The sequence below is a fragment of the Monomorium pharaonis genome, chromosome 1 (genome assembly GCF_013373865.1).
Source record: "Monomorium pharaonis isolate MP-MQ-018 chromosome 1, ASM1337386v2, whole genome shotgun sequence".
In the NCBI taxonomy this organism is placed as follows: Eukaryota; Metazoa; Arthropoda; class Insecta; order Hymenoptera; family Formicidae; genus Monomorium; species Monomorium pharaonis.
The window spans coordinates 14,876,323-14,898,792 of record NC_050467.1 but is presented as its reverse complement, the minus strand read 5'-3'; the positions used below and the strand labels follow the sequence as shown (position 1 = coordinate 14,898,792).

The 22,470-nt window shown below is 30.2% G+C and overlaps 1 protein-coding gene across 5 annotated transcripts; it reads right to left on the bottom strand.

Annotated features, from left to right (window-relative positions):
* Window positions 1-14,591: 14,591 nt before the first annotated feature.
* LOC105828374 lies at window positions 14,592-20,833 on the bottom strand. Of its 5 annotated transcripts, XM_036284067.1 has the most exons (8): window positions 19,774-20,818; window positions 17,503-19,498; window positions 17,210-17,390; window positions 16,374-16,595; window positions 16,102-16,158; window positions 15,524-15,732; window positions 14,905-15,064; window positions 14,592-14,794 (listed from the first exon to the last, which is right to left on the bottom strand). In XM_036284067.1, exons 2-8 carry the CDS (start codon window positions 17,509-17,511, stop codon window positions 14,679-14,681), a joined length of 954 nt encoding a protein of 317 aa, XP_036139960.1. In that variant the 5' UTR covers window positions 17,512-19,498; window positions 19,774-20,818; the 3' UTR covers window positions 14,592-14,678. The 5 variants fall into 5 exon arrangements, with proteins under 5 accessions (XP_036139960.1, XP_028045560.1, XP_028045559.1 ...); XM_028189759.2 differs by lacking the exon at window positions 17,503-19,498 and having other exon boundaries at window positions 19,786-20,817; XM_028189758.2 differs by lacking the exon at window positions 17,503-19,498 and having other exon boundaries at window positions 19,774-20,814.
* Window positions 20,834-22,470: the final 1,637 nt, after the last annotated feature.

The following is a 22,470-nucleotide window of genomic DNA, read 5'->3' as shown; positions in this document are numbered from 1 at the left end:
TTTTTAGTAGCGGCCCAAAAACGGTTTAAAGGGGTGAAACCATTCAAAGGTTGAGACATTTTTGCGTTTTTTCGATATATCTCGTAAACTAAACAAAATATAAAAAAATGTTTTATACGAAAGTTTTACAATAAAAGTATTTCTATCTAACTACAGTAATAAAATTCTTAAAATTTTTTTTAATTGTTTTTTAATTAAAAAAAAATTTTTTTTTTAAATTTTATTAATGTAGTTAAATAGAGATATTTTTGCCATAAAACTTTTGTATAAAACATTTTTTGACATCTCTAATACTTTACGAGGTTATCGAAAAAAGCAAAAATCTGCTCTATACATCAGGAGTAGTTTCAGCCTTTCGATCGCTTTTGATCAGGACATGAAAATTTATAAATTCATCTGTTTACCTAATTACATGTTTTCTTTCGTGAATGGGAAAAATGCATTGTGTATCTCCCATGGTCGGTCCATGGGTATACAGGGTGTCTGATATTTTTTTATGGGATTTTTATGAGCAGGTAGAGCGCATGAAACTGAAGAGAAAAATCCTTACCGTTTTTCCATTTTCGCAATAGTTAACAAGTTAGTGACTTGTAAAATTTTCTGTATTAGCCCGGCCTACCGGCAAATGCAAGCGCGCCGAGCGCCCGGCCGCGGCGGCCGCCCCTCCCCAGCGCTTGAGCCTTGAGATTGCTAGACGCGCGGGGGGAGTTGTTACAATAAGCGGCAATGGCTACACACGAGCGACGCGTAACGCTGGATTCTCCCTTTGAATTATGATAGTTTCTTACTTTTTTTAATAAAAATAAAATTTTCTAACGACAAAAGTATGTGTGTACATACATGTATACAGAAAAATATCAGTTCTAATGCTTAAAGAAGCGATTAGTAAATTTATTTTTTTAATAAATAACGATTATTTTTAATAAAAGAAATATTTTTTAATAATAGTCTTAAACGTCGTAAATTGTCATTATAAATTAAAAAAAACTGTTATCATATACTCGAAAAAATAATTTATACTTCTTCAAAAAACATCACAAAATTTTATCGATTAAAATCGAAATAACAACCAAATAAAATTTTTGTTTATCTTTATATTCTTAATTAAACATTAAATAACTAGGAAATTTATATTTTTAATAAAATTAATCCCCGTGATAGACTTATAATACACAGAGAAAACTTTATAATAAAAATTATTATGGTAAGTAGTAAACGCGAACCAAGGAGGAATTATGGAAATTTATATTATGTTTTTTATCAAATTACGATAGTATTTACACCACTCATATGGTTTAATTCTCTGAAATTTTTTACAATTCGTGATTACTATCGTAAATAATAAATCATACATAATTTTTCTATAAAATTTTCTCCGTGTAGATTTACGAATACATGAATTTATAAAATGTTTGAAAGTTTATAAACAATATTTATTTAATTCAAGAAACTTTTAGTATGTAATTTGTGCGTGCGTGCGTGCGTGCGCGTGTGTGTGTGTGCGTGGTGCGTGCGTGCGTGCGGCGTGCGTGCGTGAGTGCGTGCGTGCGTGCGTGCGTGCGTGCGTGCGTGCGTGCGTGCGTGCGTGCGTGCGTGCGTGCGTGCGTGCGTGCGTGCGTGCGTGCGTGCGTGCGTGCGTGCGTGCGTGCGTGCGTGCGTGCGTGCGTGCGTGCGTGCGTGCGTGCGTGCGGCGTGCGTGCGTGCGTGCGTGCGTGCGTGCGTGCGTGCGTGCGTGCGTGCGTGCGTTGCGTGCGTGCGTGCGTGCGTGCGTGCGTGCGTGCGTGCGTGCGTGCGTGCGTGCGTGCGTGCGTGCGTGCGTGCGTGCGTGCGTGCGTGCGTGCGTGCGTGCGTGCGTGCGTGCGTGCGTGCGTGCGTGCGTGCGTGCGTGCGTGCGTGCGTGCGTGCGTGCGTGCGTGCGTGCGTGCGTGCGTGCGTGCGTGCGTGCGTGCGTGCGTGCGTGCGTGTGTGTGTGTGTGTACATACAATCGCGAGCTAAAGAATAATTTTTCAATAATCAATTTCTTCTTTTTGTGATAGGAAAATTATTATTCCTTAGCTCGCGATTTTATATCGCTATTGCTATTCATGCTAATTGCTATAAACGCGCACGTATAAAAATATAATTCTGGTGTTAAAAAAAATTAATTATTCAATTTTACTTTTATTTTTTTAAATAATTACCTTATTTTTAATGGTTGGAAAGAATATTCTGTCGATGATAATAAACACTTCACATTACATAAAACAAATAATAATTAACATTTTCCTGTGTATACACACATACACACAAATTACATGCTAAAAGTTTTTTGAATTAAATAAACAAATAAAAATAATTATTTTTATATGACGTACGCGTGCATAAGCAACGAGGATTGTGCAATGCAAGTACCGCGCAGCAAGAAATAATTTTATAATTTTCATTCGTCTTTTCAGTAAGAAAATGACAGAGCGCTATCATTTCCACACCACCTTGCGGTAGATAGCATAGTGCGTTTTTTTTATAGTGGTTTCCCCAATAGGCCTAATCCACTCTCATATTTTAATGCAAAAATTGTTCGAAATGATGCCCTCTCTCTCGTACGCAGAGTCCGGCTCTTCGAACAATATTACGCGTTGCACGATGCGCCATTTCTGGCGTTATAGTATTAAAAGCATCAATTATGGCTTGACGCATTTCTCGTTCTGTGCCATTACGCGCATGTTCGACTAAACTTTTTATATAACCCCATAGAAAAAAGTCTAGCACATTTAGATCCGGCGATCGTGGTGGCCAGATGATCGGACCACCTCGACCCATCCATCTATCGGGGTAACGTGCGTTTAAAAAATCGCGAACTGTTCGGCGAAAATGCGGAGGAGCTCCATCGTGTTGGAAAATCATCTGTGCTCGTACATGAAGCGGTACATCTTCAAGAAGCACAGGTAATTGATTTTCCAAAAAATCCAAATAATTCTCGCCATTTAGACGCGGCGGGAGAAACACTGGACCGATCTAAAAATTATTGACAAAAATATTTGCATTTATCAGCGAAAAAAAATTACTTATACGATTAACACTTACTACTTGGTTTGCGATCATTCCTGCCCATACATTTATGGACCATCTGTACTGAAACGCGCCTTGGCGAACGACGTGAGGATTTTCCTCTGCCCAATACACATTATTGCGGGAATTAAAAACGCCGTTTGGTGTGAATGTTGATTCGTCGAACCAAAAGATGAATTTATAAAAATCTTCGTCCCGCCGACATTGCGCGAGAAAACCTATACATATTTTATTAGTATACGCTAGGAATATCGCGAATATAAAAAATCAACACTAACAAATACCTTCACAAAAATAAACGCGTTGCTTATGCACGCGTACGTCATATAAAAATAATTATTTTTATTTATTTATTTAATTCAAGAAACTTTTAGCATGTAATTTGTGTGTATGTGTGTATACACAGGAAAATGTTAATTATTATTTGTTTTATGTAATGTGAAGTGTTTATTATCATCGACAGAATATTCTTTCCAACCATTAAAAATAAGGTAATTATTTAAAAAAATAAAAGTAAAATTAAATAATTAATTTTTTTTAACACCAGAATTATATTTTTATACGTGCGCGTTTATAGCAATTAGCATGAATAGCAATAGCGATATAAAATCGCGAGCTAAGGAATAATAATTTTCCTATCACAAAAAGAAGAAATTGATTATTGAAAAATTATTCTTTAGCTCGCGATTGTATGTACACACACACACACACACACACACACGCACGCGCACGCACGCACACACAAATTACATACTAAAAGTTTCTTGAATTAAATAAATATTGTTTATAAACTTTCAAACATTTTATAAATTCATGTATTCGTAAATCTACACGGAGAAAATTTTATAAAAAAATTATGTATGATTTATTATTTACGATAGTAATCACGAATTGTAAAAAATTTCAGAGAATTAAACCATATGAGTGGTGTAAATACTATCGTAATTTGATAAAAAACATAATATAAATTTCCATAATTCCTCCTTGGTTCGCGTTTACTACTTACCATAATAATTTTTATTATAAAGTTTTCTCTGTGTATTATAAGTCTATCACGGGGATTAATTTTATTAAAAATATAAATTTCCTAGTTATTTAATGTTTAATTAAGAATATAAAGATAAACAAAAATTTTATTTGGTTGTTATTTCGATTTTAATCGATAAAATTTTGTGATGTTTTTTGAAGAAGTATAAATTATTTTTTCGAGTATATGATAACAGTTTTTTTTAATTTATAATGACAATTTACGACGTTTAAGACTATTATTAAAAAATATTTCTTTTATTAAAAATAATCGTTATTTATTAAAAAAATAAATTTACTAATCGCTTCTTTAAGCATTAGAACTGATATTTTTCTGTATACATGTATGTACACACATACTTTTGTCGTTAGAAAATTTTATTTTTATTAAAAAAAGTAAGAAACTATCATAATTCAAAGGGAGAATCCAGCGTTACGCGTCGCTCGTGTGTAGCCATTGCCGCTTATTGTAACAACTCCCCCCGCGCGTCTAGCAATCTCAAGGCTCAAGCGCTGGGGAGGGGCGGCCGCCGCGGCCGGGCGCTCGGCGCGCTTGCATTTGCCGGTAGGCCGGGCTAATACAGAAAATTTTACAAGTCACTAACTTGTTAACTATTGCGAAAATGGAAAAACGGTAAGGATTTTTCTCTTCAGTTTCATGCGCTCTACCTGCTCATAAAAATCCCGTAAAAAAATACCAGACACCCTGTATGTGGGTATCCATTAAAAAACTCACCGCTTGGATGAACACAAACACAAAGGGACAACACCGTAAACAACTAGGACTATTTCGGAGATCTAATTACATGTGTGTTTTATTTAAAGTTATATAAAAAAAAACATTTTTATTTAATCACATTAATAAAATTTACAAGAAATAAACATTTTTGGGGGTATTTCCCATATAAAGGAATTTGTTGGGTGACACATAAAGAAATTTTCAGACACCGTCGATTCCTGATAGGAGTATGATTTCCATCTTTAAAATGTCTGCGGTGCTCTACTGTCAGCATGCTCAGGAAGGACTTTGGATATATTGCATAATATTCTGGAAAAATTCTTTCCATCCGTCCTTCCATCTTACGATTTATACATAGAGTTTGTCTATAATGTATAAAAAACATTTAAATTATTATAAACACTACTAATAAACATTATAATTATCTAAATAAGAAATTTGTTACTTACGAACAATTCTTATATTTTGTAGTGTTTACAATTATGGTATTCCTCAAAAAAATAATTACACCACATTTTAGGGATGGAAATCATACTCCTATCAGGAATTGATGATGTCCGAAAATTTTTCAATGTGTCACCCAAAAAATTCTTTTATATGAGAAATACCCCAAAAAAGTTTATTTCTTGTGAATTTTATTAACGTGATTAAATAAAAATGTTTTTTTTTTCATATAACTTTAGATGAAACACACATGTAATTAGGTCCCCGAAATAGTCCTAGTTGTTTCCGGTGACAGTATGTTGTCCCTTCGTGTTTTTGTCCAAGCTGTGGGTTTTTTAATGGATTCCATATACCCCCACGGACCGATCGTGGGAGATACACAATGCATTTTTCCCATTTACGAAAAAAAACATGTAATTAGGTAAATTTATAACATAAATTTATAAATTTTTAAGTGCCGATCAAAAGCGATCTAAAGGATGAAACTGCTCCTGATGTAGAGCAGATTTTTACTTTCTTCGATATATCTCAAAAAGTATTGGAGATATCAAAAATTGTATTATACAAAAGTTTTATGACAAAAATATCTCTATCTAATAACATTAATAAAATTAAAAAAAAAATTTTTTTTCAAAAAAATTTTTTTTCATTTTTTTTTCAAAATTTTATTACTGTAGTTAGATAGAAGTACTTTTATTGTAAAATTTTGTATAAAACATATTTTTATATTTTGTTTAGTTTACGTAATATGTCGAGAAAACGCAAAAATGTCTCAATGTCCTTTGAAACCACCCTTCAAATGTCCTTTAAAGGGTGGTTTCACTCCTTTAAATCGTTTTTGGGCCGCTACTAAAAATTTCTAAATTCATGTATTTACCCCCTCTACATTTATGCCAAGTTTTATTAAAATCTGAATTTTCGAGTTCGCGAGGTTCCCTTGTAAGTGAAATGGACACAGTAACAAAATTATAATTTTATTACATTTTTTCCATATATAAATAATTAGCTTAAAAATAAAAAAAGTACATTTTTAAAAAGATATTTTGTTATACTTTGAATAGTACATAAGATTTCTAATAGTAGAATTTTTTAACAGTTATAACAATACTTTTGTAGCTATAACAAAATAATCCGTAATAATAAAAGTAGAATTTTTAAAGTTACACAAAAATATATTTAGAATTTACTTTGAAAATCATGGTAATGGAACAACACAATATTTCAAATTTTACTATAATTTTAGGAAAATTTAACGGAATTATTTTATATTTTATTGCGGTAGATAATAATAAATCAGAGAAATTTACACAAAATTCTTTGAAATACTATGTTGTCTACTACTCTCATAATTTTGAGAAAAAACTAACAATTAGTGAAAAGTTAAATTAAAGTTAAAATAAATTAACAGTTAATTTCAAAAAAGCATTACTTCATAAAATAAATAAAAAATAATAAAATGTTTATAATTAACTTTGAGTAGTTACAATTAAAAATTTAATATTTTCCATGTTAATTAAGTTTGTATAAAGATTGTATAATTGCATATAGGATATATTTATAACAATATCAGAATTGGATACAAGTTAATACTTCTTTTAATTAAATTAATTTTAAGTTGTGTTGAATAAAGCATACCTGTCACGTCAATTTCTCCAGCGTAAAACCAGCGGCTAATTCAAATAATATAAATTTATACCGCAAAAGTAAGCACCTCTGAAAGCAATTTTATGTATTGTTAATGTTATAAAACAGATGGTTACAATCGATTTTATATTAAAAAAACGAATATAAATGTGTTACGGGCAAAGCCCGCATGCTGTGTGCAGTGTCGGCATTGCCTGGGCCGAGTTCAGTATTGCACAATGCAACTTGGCAAAGTTTGTTTATAGCGAATATGGTCCGGTGTGTCGCGAATACAATTTGGTTTGAATCTCGTTATATCTTTTAGGTTATATCTTTTAGGTACTGCCCTCCTGTAGGCTCTTCCCGGGCAATACTGACACTGACGCACACCATGCGAGCTTTGCCTGTAACAGATATAAATTGTACAATTACAAGTCAAACAAATTTAATTTAGATCTTTAAAAAAATATAATAAAATTGTTATTCATCACAAAGTGCAGGCAACGACAAATAAAACAAGAATTGTGTTAATAAATAACTTGTGAAACTATTCTGTTGATAATTTATAGGTTACTCTATGTTGCGGAAACGGCATATCAAATTGAAGTTAAAAATTTTTATTGGCATCCGTTCCTAATATAATAATAAGGTCCGCGGAACGTTCCGGATATTTTCACAAATAATAACAAATACAACGAAGACGGTTGATTACATCAGCAACCATAAAAAATAAGTTCGGACGAATATGTTGACTGTATCACTTCACGTTCCCGATGCTACTTAGAAACTGCATACATATCAAATAAGATATTTAACACAAAACGTTTTAATTATTATAGCTTTACATTTTTTTGCATAAATACGTACTGTACGCGTACGGTAGAAAACCGTATATATCATTTCCGTACATTGAGTACAACCTGAGAATGTACGCGCGCGGTAAAAAGCCGTACGTATCGTTTCCGTACATTGAGTACAACCCGAGATTATACGCGCGCGAAAAGAAATCGAATAATACTGTGAAAGATATTGTAGCGATGATCTCAACATTCTACGATGATTACAGTACATTGAGTATAAAAATGGGATGATACATAGGATATTATGTGCTGTTAGGGAATGTACTATTATAATACGTGCGTTGGAAGTGGTCCTTTTCGTGTCACATTTTTGTGGAGAAAATTGTCGATTCTTCATGGGACAGTTTTCTCGCACAACCAATTTATTATTTTTTATCCCCCCCCCCCCGTTTTTATTCTCCCAATATATGATGTGGATCGAAAAAATATTTCCTACACGTTTGATCATTTTTTCACATCTTTGCCTTTGTTATCATACTCGCGTCGTACCACATGCACGTCATCTCGCGACATGCATATAGTAACTCTCACCAAATTACCGACACTCTCACAAACCTTGTGTAACCTGTCAATTTGTGAGGACCATGGCACTCAAAGACCACATTCGACGCACTGGTAATAAAAAATACGTTATGCAATACATAAACCTCAGCTTTTTCCATTTGTATGCATGCGGACAGAAATGCCTGGCCATTTGAAATTAGTTGCTTTCCGATTTTTATAAAAAAATACATGCACTATAGAAGTCTCGGAACGCAGGTAACTTCATATGGCCAGGCATTCCTGTCTACATGTGTACAGGTAAACGCATTCACCTACGTCTCGTCTTCGGCTCGTGCGTCCACTCTTCGTAGAAAATAGTCAATCTATCGCACTTGTTACACAATATACTATTTTGATATCAAATAAATAGTTAAAATCAAAATCACGAGTATCTCGATTTCTCTAGAATCTGAAAAAGATTAGGTATCATATGTATAAATTATGGCATGTAAATATCATTTCTTTTGTTATTTTTATTTTTTAATTTATTTAATTTATTTAATTATTTAATTTATTGATATTTTTGCAGGCTAACCAAAAATCTTGGAACACGTAAAGGAAGTCGACGAGGCAACGCTGGAAATCGGCTTGAATTATTAGTCTTGGTTCATTTACATCACGTGCCGTAGAGTATGTAATAAGTATAAATAAAATTTTCTTGAAAAGAATAGTCATACAACACTGATTATTATATTGGGGAAAAAATTTATTGAGGAAAAAGAAATTTTCCTTGAATTTTAGTATCATATGCTTGCATACAACTGTGAATATTTTTTTTTTTTACAAAGAATAATTGTATTTATTTGAAAAACAAAATTTTCCTATTAACTAAACTAAATTATTTACTAAGACGAATTATAAAACTGTTTTATGTAAAACAGTCAATGCTTATTAAAATATAAATTTATTTTTTATAAATTAGAGTGATTTTTCAATAATACTAAAGGAGGATATTAAAAAAGGTCGATTTTCCGACTACAAAGGGAACTTAAAATTTGAGTTCCATGGATATCTATGAACCATATAAGAAGTGGAAATGATAGTTTTTTTTTTGGAGACCTGTGGAAAGTGTTGAAAATCTGTCAAATTGATTGAAAATTGCGTCTATCCGGAGACAAGTCGAGTTTGTGGCATGGAAAAATTTTCAGTCAAACCAGCTTCTGGTTAAATACTACTTATCCAATAGTTTTTGAGATTGCTAATAATGTTTCAATATCAAGATCCCGAAATTCAAAATGGCAGATTCAATATGGCGTGGCAGAATATCAAATATCGTCACGAATACCACACTCAGCCGAACCCAGAGACACGAACGAGGACGTAGTGGTTGTTGTCTCCATTTTTTTAACTTTTTTTATTAAAAATTTTTTGTTTTATTTTTTTGTTTTTGTAATTATTATAAAAACATTAATTATTATTAAAAAAAAATTAAAAAATTTTCTAACGAAAAAAGTTAAAAAAATGGAGATAACGATCATCACGTCCTCGTTCGTGTTTCTGGGTTCGGTATGTAGTGGCTGAGTGTGGTATTCGTGGCCATATTTGATATTCTGCCATTTTGAATTTCGAGATCCCGATATTCAAACATTATTAGCGATCTCAAAAACTATTAAATAAGTATTTAACCAGAAACTGGTTTGACTGAAAATTCTTTCATGCCACAGACTTGACGTGTCTCCGGATAGACGCAATTTTCAAACAATTTGACAGATTTTCGACACTTTTCACAGGTCTCCAGAAAAAAAGACTGTCATTTCCACTTCTTATACGGCTCATAGATATTCATGGAACTCAAATTTTAGGTTCCTTTTGTAGTCGAAAAATCGATCTTTTTTAACATCCTCCTTTAATTTAAACAATTTTTTGTATTAATTAAGTTATTCATAATTCGTAAAAAGTGTTTGCTACAATACAGTAAATATATTATACATTCCTAGATAGCAAATCGTAGAAAAACGCCAATTCCATGTTTACTCCATAACGTGAAGAATACCATAATTGATCAAATTTTTAATCAAATACAACCTTATAAAAATAAAACACCATACTAATTCTTAGTTATTGTCCAATAAATGGGATATAAAATCTGAATTATCAATAATCAATTATTAACCCTGTAAGCGGACGTATCTCGAACAATTATTGCTTTAAAACATAAAGTAATTTTTTTTCTTAATTATACACTAACTGTTGTACTCATTAAATTGGCATTTCTAGATCAATTATAAAACTTTTGATTCAAAAGCTGTTTCTCCATATTTACTCAATAATTGCTTAATTATACATATAGAATTGTAATCCAACTGCGCATGATAATCGTAATATGCACGTAATATACACGTGATATTAAATTGCACCAATCAAGTGCCCGACACCATGCGTAAGTTAGATCAGTTTGCATTAATCTTTTCTTTCTGAGTTAACATGGTAGGTGTCGAAGGACATTTTCTCTGGATTTTATATTGCTTATTCGTATCTTAACATAGTGAAACATGTATATCCAAGTTGTATATGGTACACTTGTGTACAAGTTCCCCAGCTAGCTAATAATGCTAAAATCATATTTTGTCAAAGCAGCTTTGCAGCAAAGTTTTTTTTAATTTTTACAACAATTTTATGACAATTAATTGTCCTTTGTTTTGTATTGTAAAAGTTTTGAGCCAATTTATAAAAAAATTTTTCATTACACGATGCTGTAAATAACAAAGAAAGACTTGTACATAAATATTACGTAGAAAAATCACAAATGATGCCATTCGCGGTGACGAACTTTACATCAAATTTTGTGTACAGTTTAATAGCAAATTTATTATATAACTAGGGAAAATCTTGCTGTGTATAGCAAAACAAAGTAAAGGGCATAAGGAGATAACCCAGGTAGCAAGGTGACGTCTAATTGACGGCATTTTTTGGTCATTTTATGACGAACCAGACGTCATAATGTCGAGATAAAATGACGTCTAAATGTCGTAAAACTGACGTACATTTGTCTCATCTTAACGACGTCATATATTGACGTCAAAAATACGTCATTATTTTCATATTATTGACGTCATTTTCAAGAAGCTAATATCGTACATTTGACGGTATTTTATTGTTATTTTTATGAAAAAACATAGGTTTTTAGGTTACATTTAATAAAGATGACATTTTAACGTCATTTTTATGACTATCCCAGGTAGTAAAAGCCGTTATTTTGACGTTTTAGAAAATATTTCGGGTACATGTCCTATATATGCAGTACTTGCATTATGAAAATATCGAAATAACATAATTATAATGTAAAAAAAAATCTACGTTGTTTCTCAACAAGCATCACGACCCACCACACCATAGTCACGTTTGGAATTGCCTAACTTCCGCGGTCACCCATCCAACTCTGAACCGCCGTCGACGTTGCTTGACTTCGAAGATCGTACGCTACTTAGCCCTTTGTGATGATCCATGAACACTTGATGATCATGAATACATATTTGTTATAGATCAGTTTAATAGATGCGAGAAACATGAAACTTGTAGTTAACTAATATTTTTATAAATAAATATAAATTTACAGTTTTTTTCCTGATTTTTACATATGCAAAGTAACATGTGGAATAACTTATAGAAATATGTTTTTGCTTTGTTCTTTTGATAAAGCTAAATTATATCTCAGACAAAACGCAATATTTATAAAATATTTATAAAATATTTATAATATTTATTTAAATATTTTATAAATATTTATCTAAATATTTTATAAATATTTTTGTGGTCTTAGATTTGACAAATCATAAAGATTTATCATAAATATTATAAAAATATTTGTATAAAATATTTATAAATATTTACAAAATATTACTTATACAAATCTTTATCTTTTATTTACCATAAATATTATATAAAATATTTAATCTATATTTTAATATGTTGAATAAAGATTTCTTTCTTCGTATATATAAAATATGTGTAAAATATTTATATATTTTGAAAAAATAAATATTAATAAATATTAATAAATATTTATCATAAATATTATGTGCTGCCTAGGATGATTCTAAAATATTGATAGTATTAATTATATAAAATATTATATTAATTTTAATAATGTTGTTTATTAACCAATCTTTAAATAATGATAGTTATAGGTAGCAAGGTGTCGTCCACTAGACCTCAATAATTTGTCATTTGAGGTCAAATCGTCAATTATTACAAAGAATTATAGTTAAGGTCAGTAATTAGTCACTAATAAAATCTTATTAATACGTCGTAAAATGATCAATTAACTGACGTTATTAATTAGTCAAGAATATGACGTCGGAAATACGTTGTAGGATGGATAAATGACTGACGTAATTAATAGGTCAAAAAATGACGTTACTATTACGTCTTAATTTGGTAACATGACGTCTGCGACCTTAAATGACGAATTATTGACGTCGTATTAACGTCACCTTGCTACCTGGGAAGCAACGTACTGTCCCCATGTAACAAGTCTAAATTGATACCATAGATTGACATCTATGTGACTAAAAAATCCTGCAAAATCAATCTTAAAATTGCATTTTTAAGTGTTATAAAGGGGCAAAGTAAAATTTAAAAAGTCATTTGTCTCAAAATGGCAATTTTGATTAAAAAATAATGTTATAAACATCAATAAAACTGTTAAGAAATTTTTTAATTAAAAAAAATTTTTTTAAGTTTATGGTTTTAGAGGTACACATCTAAAAAAAAAATTTTAAATGTCTACTTCAACATACATTTTTCTCAAATTTTTCGTAGAGGGACTTCATGGCGAAAAATGATGAAAATCGGCGCGGTGCGGCATCACGTCTTCACAGCACACTTGCTCCAGCCACATACATGGCTGAATGTACTAACCTAGTTTTTATATCAGATTCTTGAATATTATTACTACTATATTGGTTCATGTTATGAAAATTTAGATTTTGTTTTTATTTGTATTGTTAATGAAAATTTTTACATTATAATTTATAATGTAATATTATAAATAATATGTAATATATGTATAAATTCTAAATGCTCAGTGAAACATTATTTGCCATCCAGGGTGAGGATAATTCATACTGAATCCCAGATTTATACTAACTCTAAACAAGATGAGAGCATTATGTCTGTTAGGGTAAACTTACATGAATTTTATTTTTAACAATGGCAAATTAATAGCAACGTGTAAGCTTCAATTTGTTATCAATCATTTGTTGTTGTCATGTTGCTGTTATATCGCAAACAATATAATATATCATTATTGCTGATCGTTTTCTTTTTACAATGTCCTGAACTGATCTTTTATCTGGTTATCTGGAGATCTTGGGCAAAGACGGATACTAGAATATTTCTTACAATTTTTTTTACTTTTATTTTTTTCAAAAATATGTTGCTATTGGCACACCTCAAGTCTGTCGCTGCCGTTCTAGGCATTCTTAAAAAAAAAAATATGTCAATAGTACGAATAATCAAACGAATAAATTAAATTCGATTATTTGAAGAAAATGAGTTTTAATTTTAAAGACAACATGATAGCCAAATAAAATCATATTTTCTTTTTTTCCTGGAAAAAGGTTCTATATTGATGTAAATATTTTTGATGGAATTCTACAGAGAATGCACAGAGAAATAAAGAAAGTGTGCAAAATTCTTTGTCAGCTGAGGTAAAAGAAAATTGTTAAGAATAATTTGCATCAAATAGTCCGATTTCGAGTTTACTTAACAATTTCTGGTTACTGTTTGTATGTTTGCCTTATCCCAGTAAAAAAAAGTTTTCTTAAAGCGCTCATTAAGATAATTTTTATATGATAAAAGATGTCTTTTGGGATATCTAAAAAAGATCTTTTAGCACTACTAAAAGATGTTAAATGTGCACCCAAAAAGTAGGGATAAAGTTCCGATTAGGTTGGACTTTCGATTTTTCTGAAACTACTTACTCTTATGTACTTTGGTACGCTAATTACACATATAATATAAAAAATTGCAAATTTTAGTTTTCATGGCGAAAACCAAATTGGTTGTGCATATTATTGCAAATTGTAAAAACTTTGGTAATTAAGAAAATTCGTGCAGATTGTATAGTTTTTTAATAATTTTCCAAATATTTTTGTAATTACCGAAATATTTACAATTTGCAACACCTTATTTTTTTTATTCCCATGATATATTATAAAATTTAAAACACTGAAAACCGTTACATATTCAAACATTTAATAAAATATATTTTGACAAATACGTTTTGACATATAATAGGTTTTTTAGAATAACATATATATTATTATACATATATAATGTACTATATTAAAATATATATTAAAGGAATATATAATATACTATAGAACGTAAATAAAAACTTAAAGAAACAAAAATATAAAAGTAAAAATAATGACAATTGTTAACGTTAACATTAATTTCTTGTTTTTCCTTTATATTTAATGCGATCACCCGCATGCTGGAGCCAGAATTTAATCACAGTTTGAACCTCATTTATGGTTGCTGTTGGAATCAACTGAATTACGCTATCTGTAAATATGATAAAAATATTATTATTTCAATGAAACAAATATAATTTACAATATAATCAATTTAAATAATGTATGAAAATGTTTACAAGAGAGTAATATCTATATTACCTATAATTGTATCAGCAAATTTGGTTTTGCTTATCCCTTTTGTGTTTTTCTGTCCCGACCAAGATAATTGATAGGCCAGTTGATTGTTAAGTGAACCATATAAAATGTTTCGCGTATGTTTCGCTGGCGTATTCCCTCCAATTCGAAGAAATTTTATGCGCTGACAAATTGAAACACAACATTAAACGAAATTAATTTGTATGGTATAAATTGTAAGAGTATCCCAGCAAAAATTTTTTATTTCTTAAAATTTTTATTTATTTCTTTAGAATATTTTTTATTTTTTAGAACTTTTTAAAGAAATGTCAGAGAAAAGTTTAAATAAAATTTCTGTGGAATATAGAACTATATGTAGAATTTTATAGAACTATAGAAATAAGAGAAATTTCAGAAATTTTCATCAAGGATATCAAAATAGTATATATCTGTGATGTGATATCAAAATAGTACACTTTCTGGTATCATGAGTTCGAAATGTTAGTATTTTTCTTACGTTTACGGCAATTTCAAATAGAAATTGTTGATTATAAAATAATACAATTGCAAATTTACTATCGCACCGGAAGTATACCACATAATACCTATAATAATTATAAATAAATATGAAAAGGTCCTGTACCAGTTGACGTCGAGCTTGCGGCTCTTCGCTCAGCAACGCCTCCAATTCATTAAAATCTTTTATGGTTTGCAGTGGCATTGGTGGCAGCAATGAGGTATCGTCGTTTTCAGTAATTTTTCTGCCTTGATATCCTGCATCATTATTCATATTTTGGGCATATATTTCGCATATGATTTTATATATTTTTTTTATTTTTTCGTGACATCCTCCTAAAACATAATTTATAAATAACATTATAAATAACGTTTATTAATACTTAATATTACTTTTATAAGCAGCTCCCCAGATAGCACAGAGTTCAAAAAGAACTTAATTGTATGTCACCAATTATGAATTCTTTTTGAGATCTCTTTTATAAAAATAATTCTTTTTGCATCTCAAAAAGAATTCATAATTGGTGACATATAATTGAGTTCTTTTTAAAGCTCTGTGCTATTTGGTTCATTATTACATTTTACAATCGGAATAACTGTCCAAAAGTAACCAGAATTCCGGGATCTTAACTGTACAATAAAAAGATTAAATTTTTCATTTATTTGATTACTTTATTTATTTGTAAATAAGATTTGAAAACTTACGGCAACCACATTCTTTGGGAATTTGTGCAACCTCTGCCCTTTCTTCATTTGTTGAATCTTAAAAAACAAATAATTTAAGTTCAACTATAATAAATTTCAATGATTAATTGCAAATAACCGAAGTCATTTCTCTTTCAGATATTAGAAATATAATTAGTTTAAATATTTATTATTTGTATTCTATTTTAAAACTATTGTTTATATTAGCAACTTGCTGATAATTTTTATTCAAAATAAAACATTATAACTGCAATATTATTTGTAGTTCTCACCATTATTCATGACATTCTTCCTTTGAACCTCAGTAATTTCTCTAAAATTATTTGTTATATCTTGTAGGTACCTCTCTTTGTTTTTTCTATTGTCATGATTTCCACTGGGAATATTAAAATTGTCCTTTGTTCTATTAAAAAGTTCAGTCTCCTGATTGATTGCACAGCTCGACGAACAGGCAGTATTCGTCAATCCATTATTAGTGAAAAAATTAGTGTCTGCTATATAATATAGAAACAAAATTATACTATAAAAATTTACTTGTTACAAACATATAAAATAAACTTTCATATAAAATATTATAAAATATCAATTGTTCATTTAAATTTAGATGCACAATTATTTATTATCCTAGAGAATATTGAACATTATTTAGGAATATTAAAATATTTTCAATATAAAAAAATAAAGTAAATTCGTTTTAATGTTATTTAAAATTTTAAAAATAAAAAATGTACAAAATTATTCAAAGTAGATAAAATATATTCAGCAATATTATTTCTTTTTACGTTGACTGTACCTGAATGTTATTTATTATTAATTTATTATTAATTAATGCAACTGCCTTAGCTGTTGCATAAGAATCTGTTAACAAAGTTTAATTAAAAATGTAACAGCGTATTTTTTGTAAACATAGTTGGTTGGATTAATATAAATATTAAATGATTAATTTTATTATAGAGATAGTAATGTAAGTGATTATTAAAAAATTTTAAAAAGAAGATTTATATTATTGTACCTTTTGTATCAGGGATTATTAAAATAATAATTTTATATAAAAGTTTTCTCGAAGTTTAAGGGGCTAATACATGTAGGTTTACGTTTTCTCACTTACCAAATGGTCCAAGTGCTTGTTTGAAACGTAAGGCCAACCAATCATCACTAGGTTGAATACGTTTCATAATAGCAGTTGCCGTTTTAATATGTTTTGGTGGCCATCGACACATGTTATCAGCCTCTATCCAACTATTAGGTACAACTGATGTCCAATCGTCGACTAAGACAACACGATACATCTGTAAGAGAAAAATATGGATTATTATGAAATAATTATACAAGAATCGATTCCATTCAATTATTTCAGTTTTTAAAACTGGTATTTATTTATACATATAATTATCAACTTACAAGAAACATTACATTGAATGAAGTAGCAAGATAAAGCACATGGATCCATGAAATGGAAGACCCATTGCTTTTCCTACAATGTTTTCTAGTTTGACTGATTGTGGATTAAACCATTCGTTGCCTATTACAATTTGTATATTACTGGACTGGCAAGGATAATTCGGAAAGTTGTTGGATTAAGTAATATTTTACCAATTAGAATTGGTTCATTATTTTTTTCTCCTATAAAATTAACCCACATTACGTTATTATTTTTAAGATAACAATATGAATCAGCCTTTTTTAAAATTGATATTATAAAATTTTGAAGTATTAATTTATCGTAAGAAGAAGAACATCCCATTATTAATTGTTTATTATTTTTTCGTAATAAACTAGGCCTTTTTATCAATGTGGTGTTCATTATTGATAATTTACTAGAATTTTCCTCCACAATTCTTCGATGGAGTTGAGCTAATGGTTTATCACCTTTTCTTATCTGCTTTTTTACTTTTTGCAAAAAATTTTCGAAAGAAAATGCGCTAAACGAATCAATAGATCCAAATTGAAGTACATCAGAAGGAAGATATATTAAGTTATGAATATTAAAAATTACAGTTTCTTCCCCATATAAATCTTTGCATCCATTTACGAAGTAAATCAATAATTCCTTAGCAAATACATTATTGCGAATACAATCTTCAGGATGGCTTAAAATACGAAGTGCACAATTCAAAGCAGAAAAATGAACCGCATATGATTGTGGTAAATATTTATCAACTAACGTTATTCCTAAGTACAATAAAAATAAGCGAAATTCTGTCGCTTTCCATCTCTCCACCTCGTCTACACCTCTGGGTTTTCTCTGAAATTCTGCTGGAATCCATTCTCTTAATGCAATTAAGTCACGCGATAACTCGTTTATTTTTGCAGCACTCAACCTTACATTGTAATGTCCATACATCCATAAATTTATCATTTTTTTCATCACACCTAAACAGGTAAGATGCATATAATCTAAAGGAAACTGGGTAACCATTGCTACTTCTGTTCTTAGAAAAGGAGAAAACCCAGTATGATGATTTTCATCCAAACGCTGTTTAAATGATTCATCTGTTCGCAATAGTGCATCTAATTTTAAGAATAGCATTTTATAATTGCGATATTCGCCTTCATCAATACACTTACTGCATCCACTATAGCCATTATGGCCTTTCGTAGCAGTAACAAATGACCTTGCTGGGCTATCGCATATTATGGCATTGATTGAAACTGAATATTTACGATTTATGTACATAAATCCATGCTTTTTTAATTCTTTATATTCATTTATAAATACTTCTAAAAATTCAGTGGAGGGAGGTTTTTTGTATCCATGATATGCTCCTATAACGAATGGTTCACCGATTTTAGAAACAATTTCTCCTAATATGGGCCAGAATTGACTCTTAGAACTTTTTGTCAGTGGTAATCCATCAATATTAATATTGAAGGAGATACTTGTACCACTGAACGGTGTTTCCAATATTCGAAGTTGATCTTTCAAAGCGTTTTCTAATCCATAATGGAAATAAGAACCCCATGGATGTAATGGTACTATATTAGTTTGCACTGGTGTGGACAATAATGTTCAGGGGTAAATCAAGGGGTAAATCATTTAGTCCTTCTTCTTTTAAAATAAATAGGAAATTTTTGATTGCTTCTTGAGAAATGTCATAACGGATAGCCCAATTTGCTAATTTTTCTTGTAATTTTATGTCACATTTATTTTGTTGAATATTGAATTCACATTCTGATACTGCTAATGGCAATACACTTGATCTCAGTTCGATTAGTTCAGATTCGAATGATCCAAAATTGGTTAGTTCAGATTCGGCAAATCTACTATTGTTAGAAATATTTAAAATATTGCCAACACTATTTGATCTATCAAAACTTTCCTTTAAAACCCTTAACCTTCGATTTTTTTGGCTACGTGATAATTCATTAAATCGTTTTTTCATGTTTATTTGCAAGTCTGAAATTTATAGATATCAATTTAGATTCAAATTTATTATACAAACTATTGACAAATTGAAAAAACTTAATGAATAAGTGAATTGACATATTTATCCGAATTATTTTTCAATATTTATATTTGTACCAATTTTTTTATAATATAAAAAAATTATTGTGACTAAATAAACTTTTTTTATGATAATAAATAAGCTTTTATTAAAATGCAATTAAAATTGTATTTATTTAAATTTTAATGTTATTAATAATGAAATAATGATTCGAGCATGTACTAACCTCAAAACTTACGATTTATTTTCTTCACCGATGTGTATCTTAATCGTAGTTGTAAAAATTTTTTTCTCAATTAACTTAATTGTTGTGTCACTTGTACCACTTGTATAACTTTATAGAAAAGTTGTAAAATATATTCGAAATTTTTTTTAATCTTTGTAGGCTGCGTCTTGGGACCACTGTAGAATAGAAGTCTGATTGTTTTAGCTACACTTAAGTGTAGCCAGTTTAATTAAAACGAACAGACTTTAATGTAGTTCCTCTAAAATTTTTTGTAGAACACACAACTTATATTTTCAATTTTTATTAAAATTAATAAATATTTTTCATATATTGATGATATACTGTGCGGATTATGCATATATCCATTTGATCATCAATATATTATAAAAATCATGAAAATTTCTGATATCAAAATGATATTTTTCTGATCACTTTATGAATTATACAGGATCATATAATGGGAACTCATAAAAAGCTGTTTATGATTTAGTGTTCAAGAGCTTAGAAAAGTAATATTTTTAGATAACATTTTGAATTCATTTAATGCAAATCATTAAGTGATCAATTATATGAGCTCTTTATGAATACATTAGGAGGAGTCTGCTGTCTGGGAAGTTTTCTACTAAAAATTAGTAGAAAATTCTATGCTAGGCTACGCTTCCGGCTTTCGGCTTCTTCAACTTGCGAGCGGATGCGACTTTGTTAGCGCTTCATTGTTATTCGCAAACGGTGAACTGTTCTTATTAGAATAGGAAATATTATGCTAAATTACACTTCTTGCGTTCAGCTTATTCAGTTTATAGGCAGAAGCGTCTCGCAGATTCTTTATAGTTACTCGTCTAGGGGGAATTGCGAACTGCGTAGAAAAAGGGAGAGGGAGAGAGAGAGAGAAAGAGAGAGAAAGAGAGAGAGAGCGAGAGAGAGAGGGAGGGAGGGAGGAAGAGAGAGCTTGATAAAATAAAATTTAATCGTTTTTAGTTTCCTGTGGTTACTGGCAGCCATTCAGAATTAGAACTAAGTTATAAATTTCTAAATTTTCCATTTGTGTACATGGTGTTTGGGAAAGAGAGGGGGGAGGTATTGATGAATAATTTGAGGGGGGGGTGAGAATTCTAACGATATCTGATTAATTATATTAATTATATTTTATATTATATTATATTAATTATATCTTATATTATATTAATTATATTAATTAATAAGATAATAATTATATCTGATTAATTATTATTTAATTCAAGTTTATAACGGTTTATAACAAGGAGTAGTTAATTTGTTAACAATTCATTATTTGTAAAATAAGGTTCACATAATTTTATATTAAGATCCATACCAATCAGGATTGGCTATGATTCTCTAACCCAAGAATAATATTAAAATCGATACATAAGGTTCGTAATTATTTCAAATTATATATGGTATTTCAAATGATTTTTCATAGTGTAAGGTTTAAAATAATAGAGTCGAAACAGCGTTCAATTATATTTGGTCATGCCTACTCACAAATAGATTCAACTTGGCAAATAATAATTTGTAAAGAAACTAGATCTCAATATAGCACGAACATTTAAAATACATTTAAGGGGTTACACCAACCTAGCGGAAAAAAAAATTCGATTTTTTTTTTATTACATTTTCTTGAAGCTTCAAGTTTCGAGAATATATCCTGAAAGTTTTATGTTGATATCTGAAAAAATGCCGGAATTACAGAGAGTTGAGTAAAACGGGATCGAGCATTCGAGTGCTCGAATTGGAGCAATATCAACATAAATCGCCACTGGACGATGATGTGATTAAAGCCATTCGTCCAATATTTGAAAACAACTTTCTAGTGATAATTTACTGGAGAAATGCGTCGGTGGATTTACGCAAAACGTTAACAAAAGTTTGAACAATCTGATTTGGCGCATAGCGCCAAAAGTGCAGCACAGCCGTGCACATGTTGTGCAAATTGCTGCCAATATTGCTGCATACACATTTAATGAAGATGCTGCCGCATATTTATTAATGATAATAAAAGAATTGTGCTGCATATTGCGAAAATCAAGACCGAGCGCGCATCGATGTGGCCAAAATACGAGCGCAGAAGGCAACGCGCGAAGAAAGGATTGGTCGCTGTCAACAAAAGTCTTCACAGAGCGCTGCTGTTATTGATGTGGAAGGAATCTCATATGGCTCCAGAATTGTCGACTAGAGGTAAAGTGCAAAATTCGGCTATTAACAATAGTAGAACTAAACTTGAAACTTTAAACGCGTTTTTCTCAAAACATGGTTTTCAAAGTCGGTGACCACCAGATCTCAAAAACTAATCGATGGATCGTTTTCAAATTTTTACACAATACTCTCAGAAACATTCTTTTGTCGGTGACGATCTATTTTTTTTTTAATCGGTCTTCATTAAAAATTAAAAAAATGAAAAGGACAAAAATTTTTCGTTTTTTTTTTAATTTTAACTTCAACTCATCGCCATTTTGTAACAAACGATAAAATCGACAATCGGCGATCGTCACCGACAAACCACTACTGTTAATTTAAAAACACCATTTTGTTTTTTTGTTTCAGATGGATCGTTTAGACGGGACAGTGGTCACCGCAAAATGCGTTTTTCCAAACCTCAATGTGTGTCGGCGGCCATATTTCTGCTTTCCGTCGCCATTGTTTAATAAAAAAATTTTTTTTATATTGTCGAAACATAAG

What these genes read in the sequence shown, in the direction of transcription:
- LOC105828374 (XM_036284057.1), bottom strand. Translation starts at nt 18,778, where the DNA reads ATGTACATAAATCGTAAATATTCAGTTTCAATCAATGCCATAATATGC.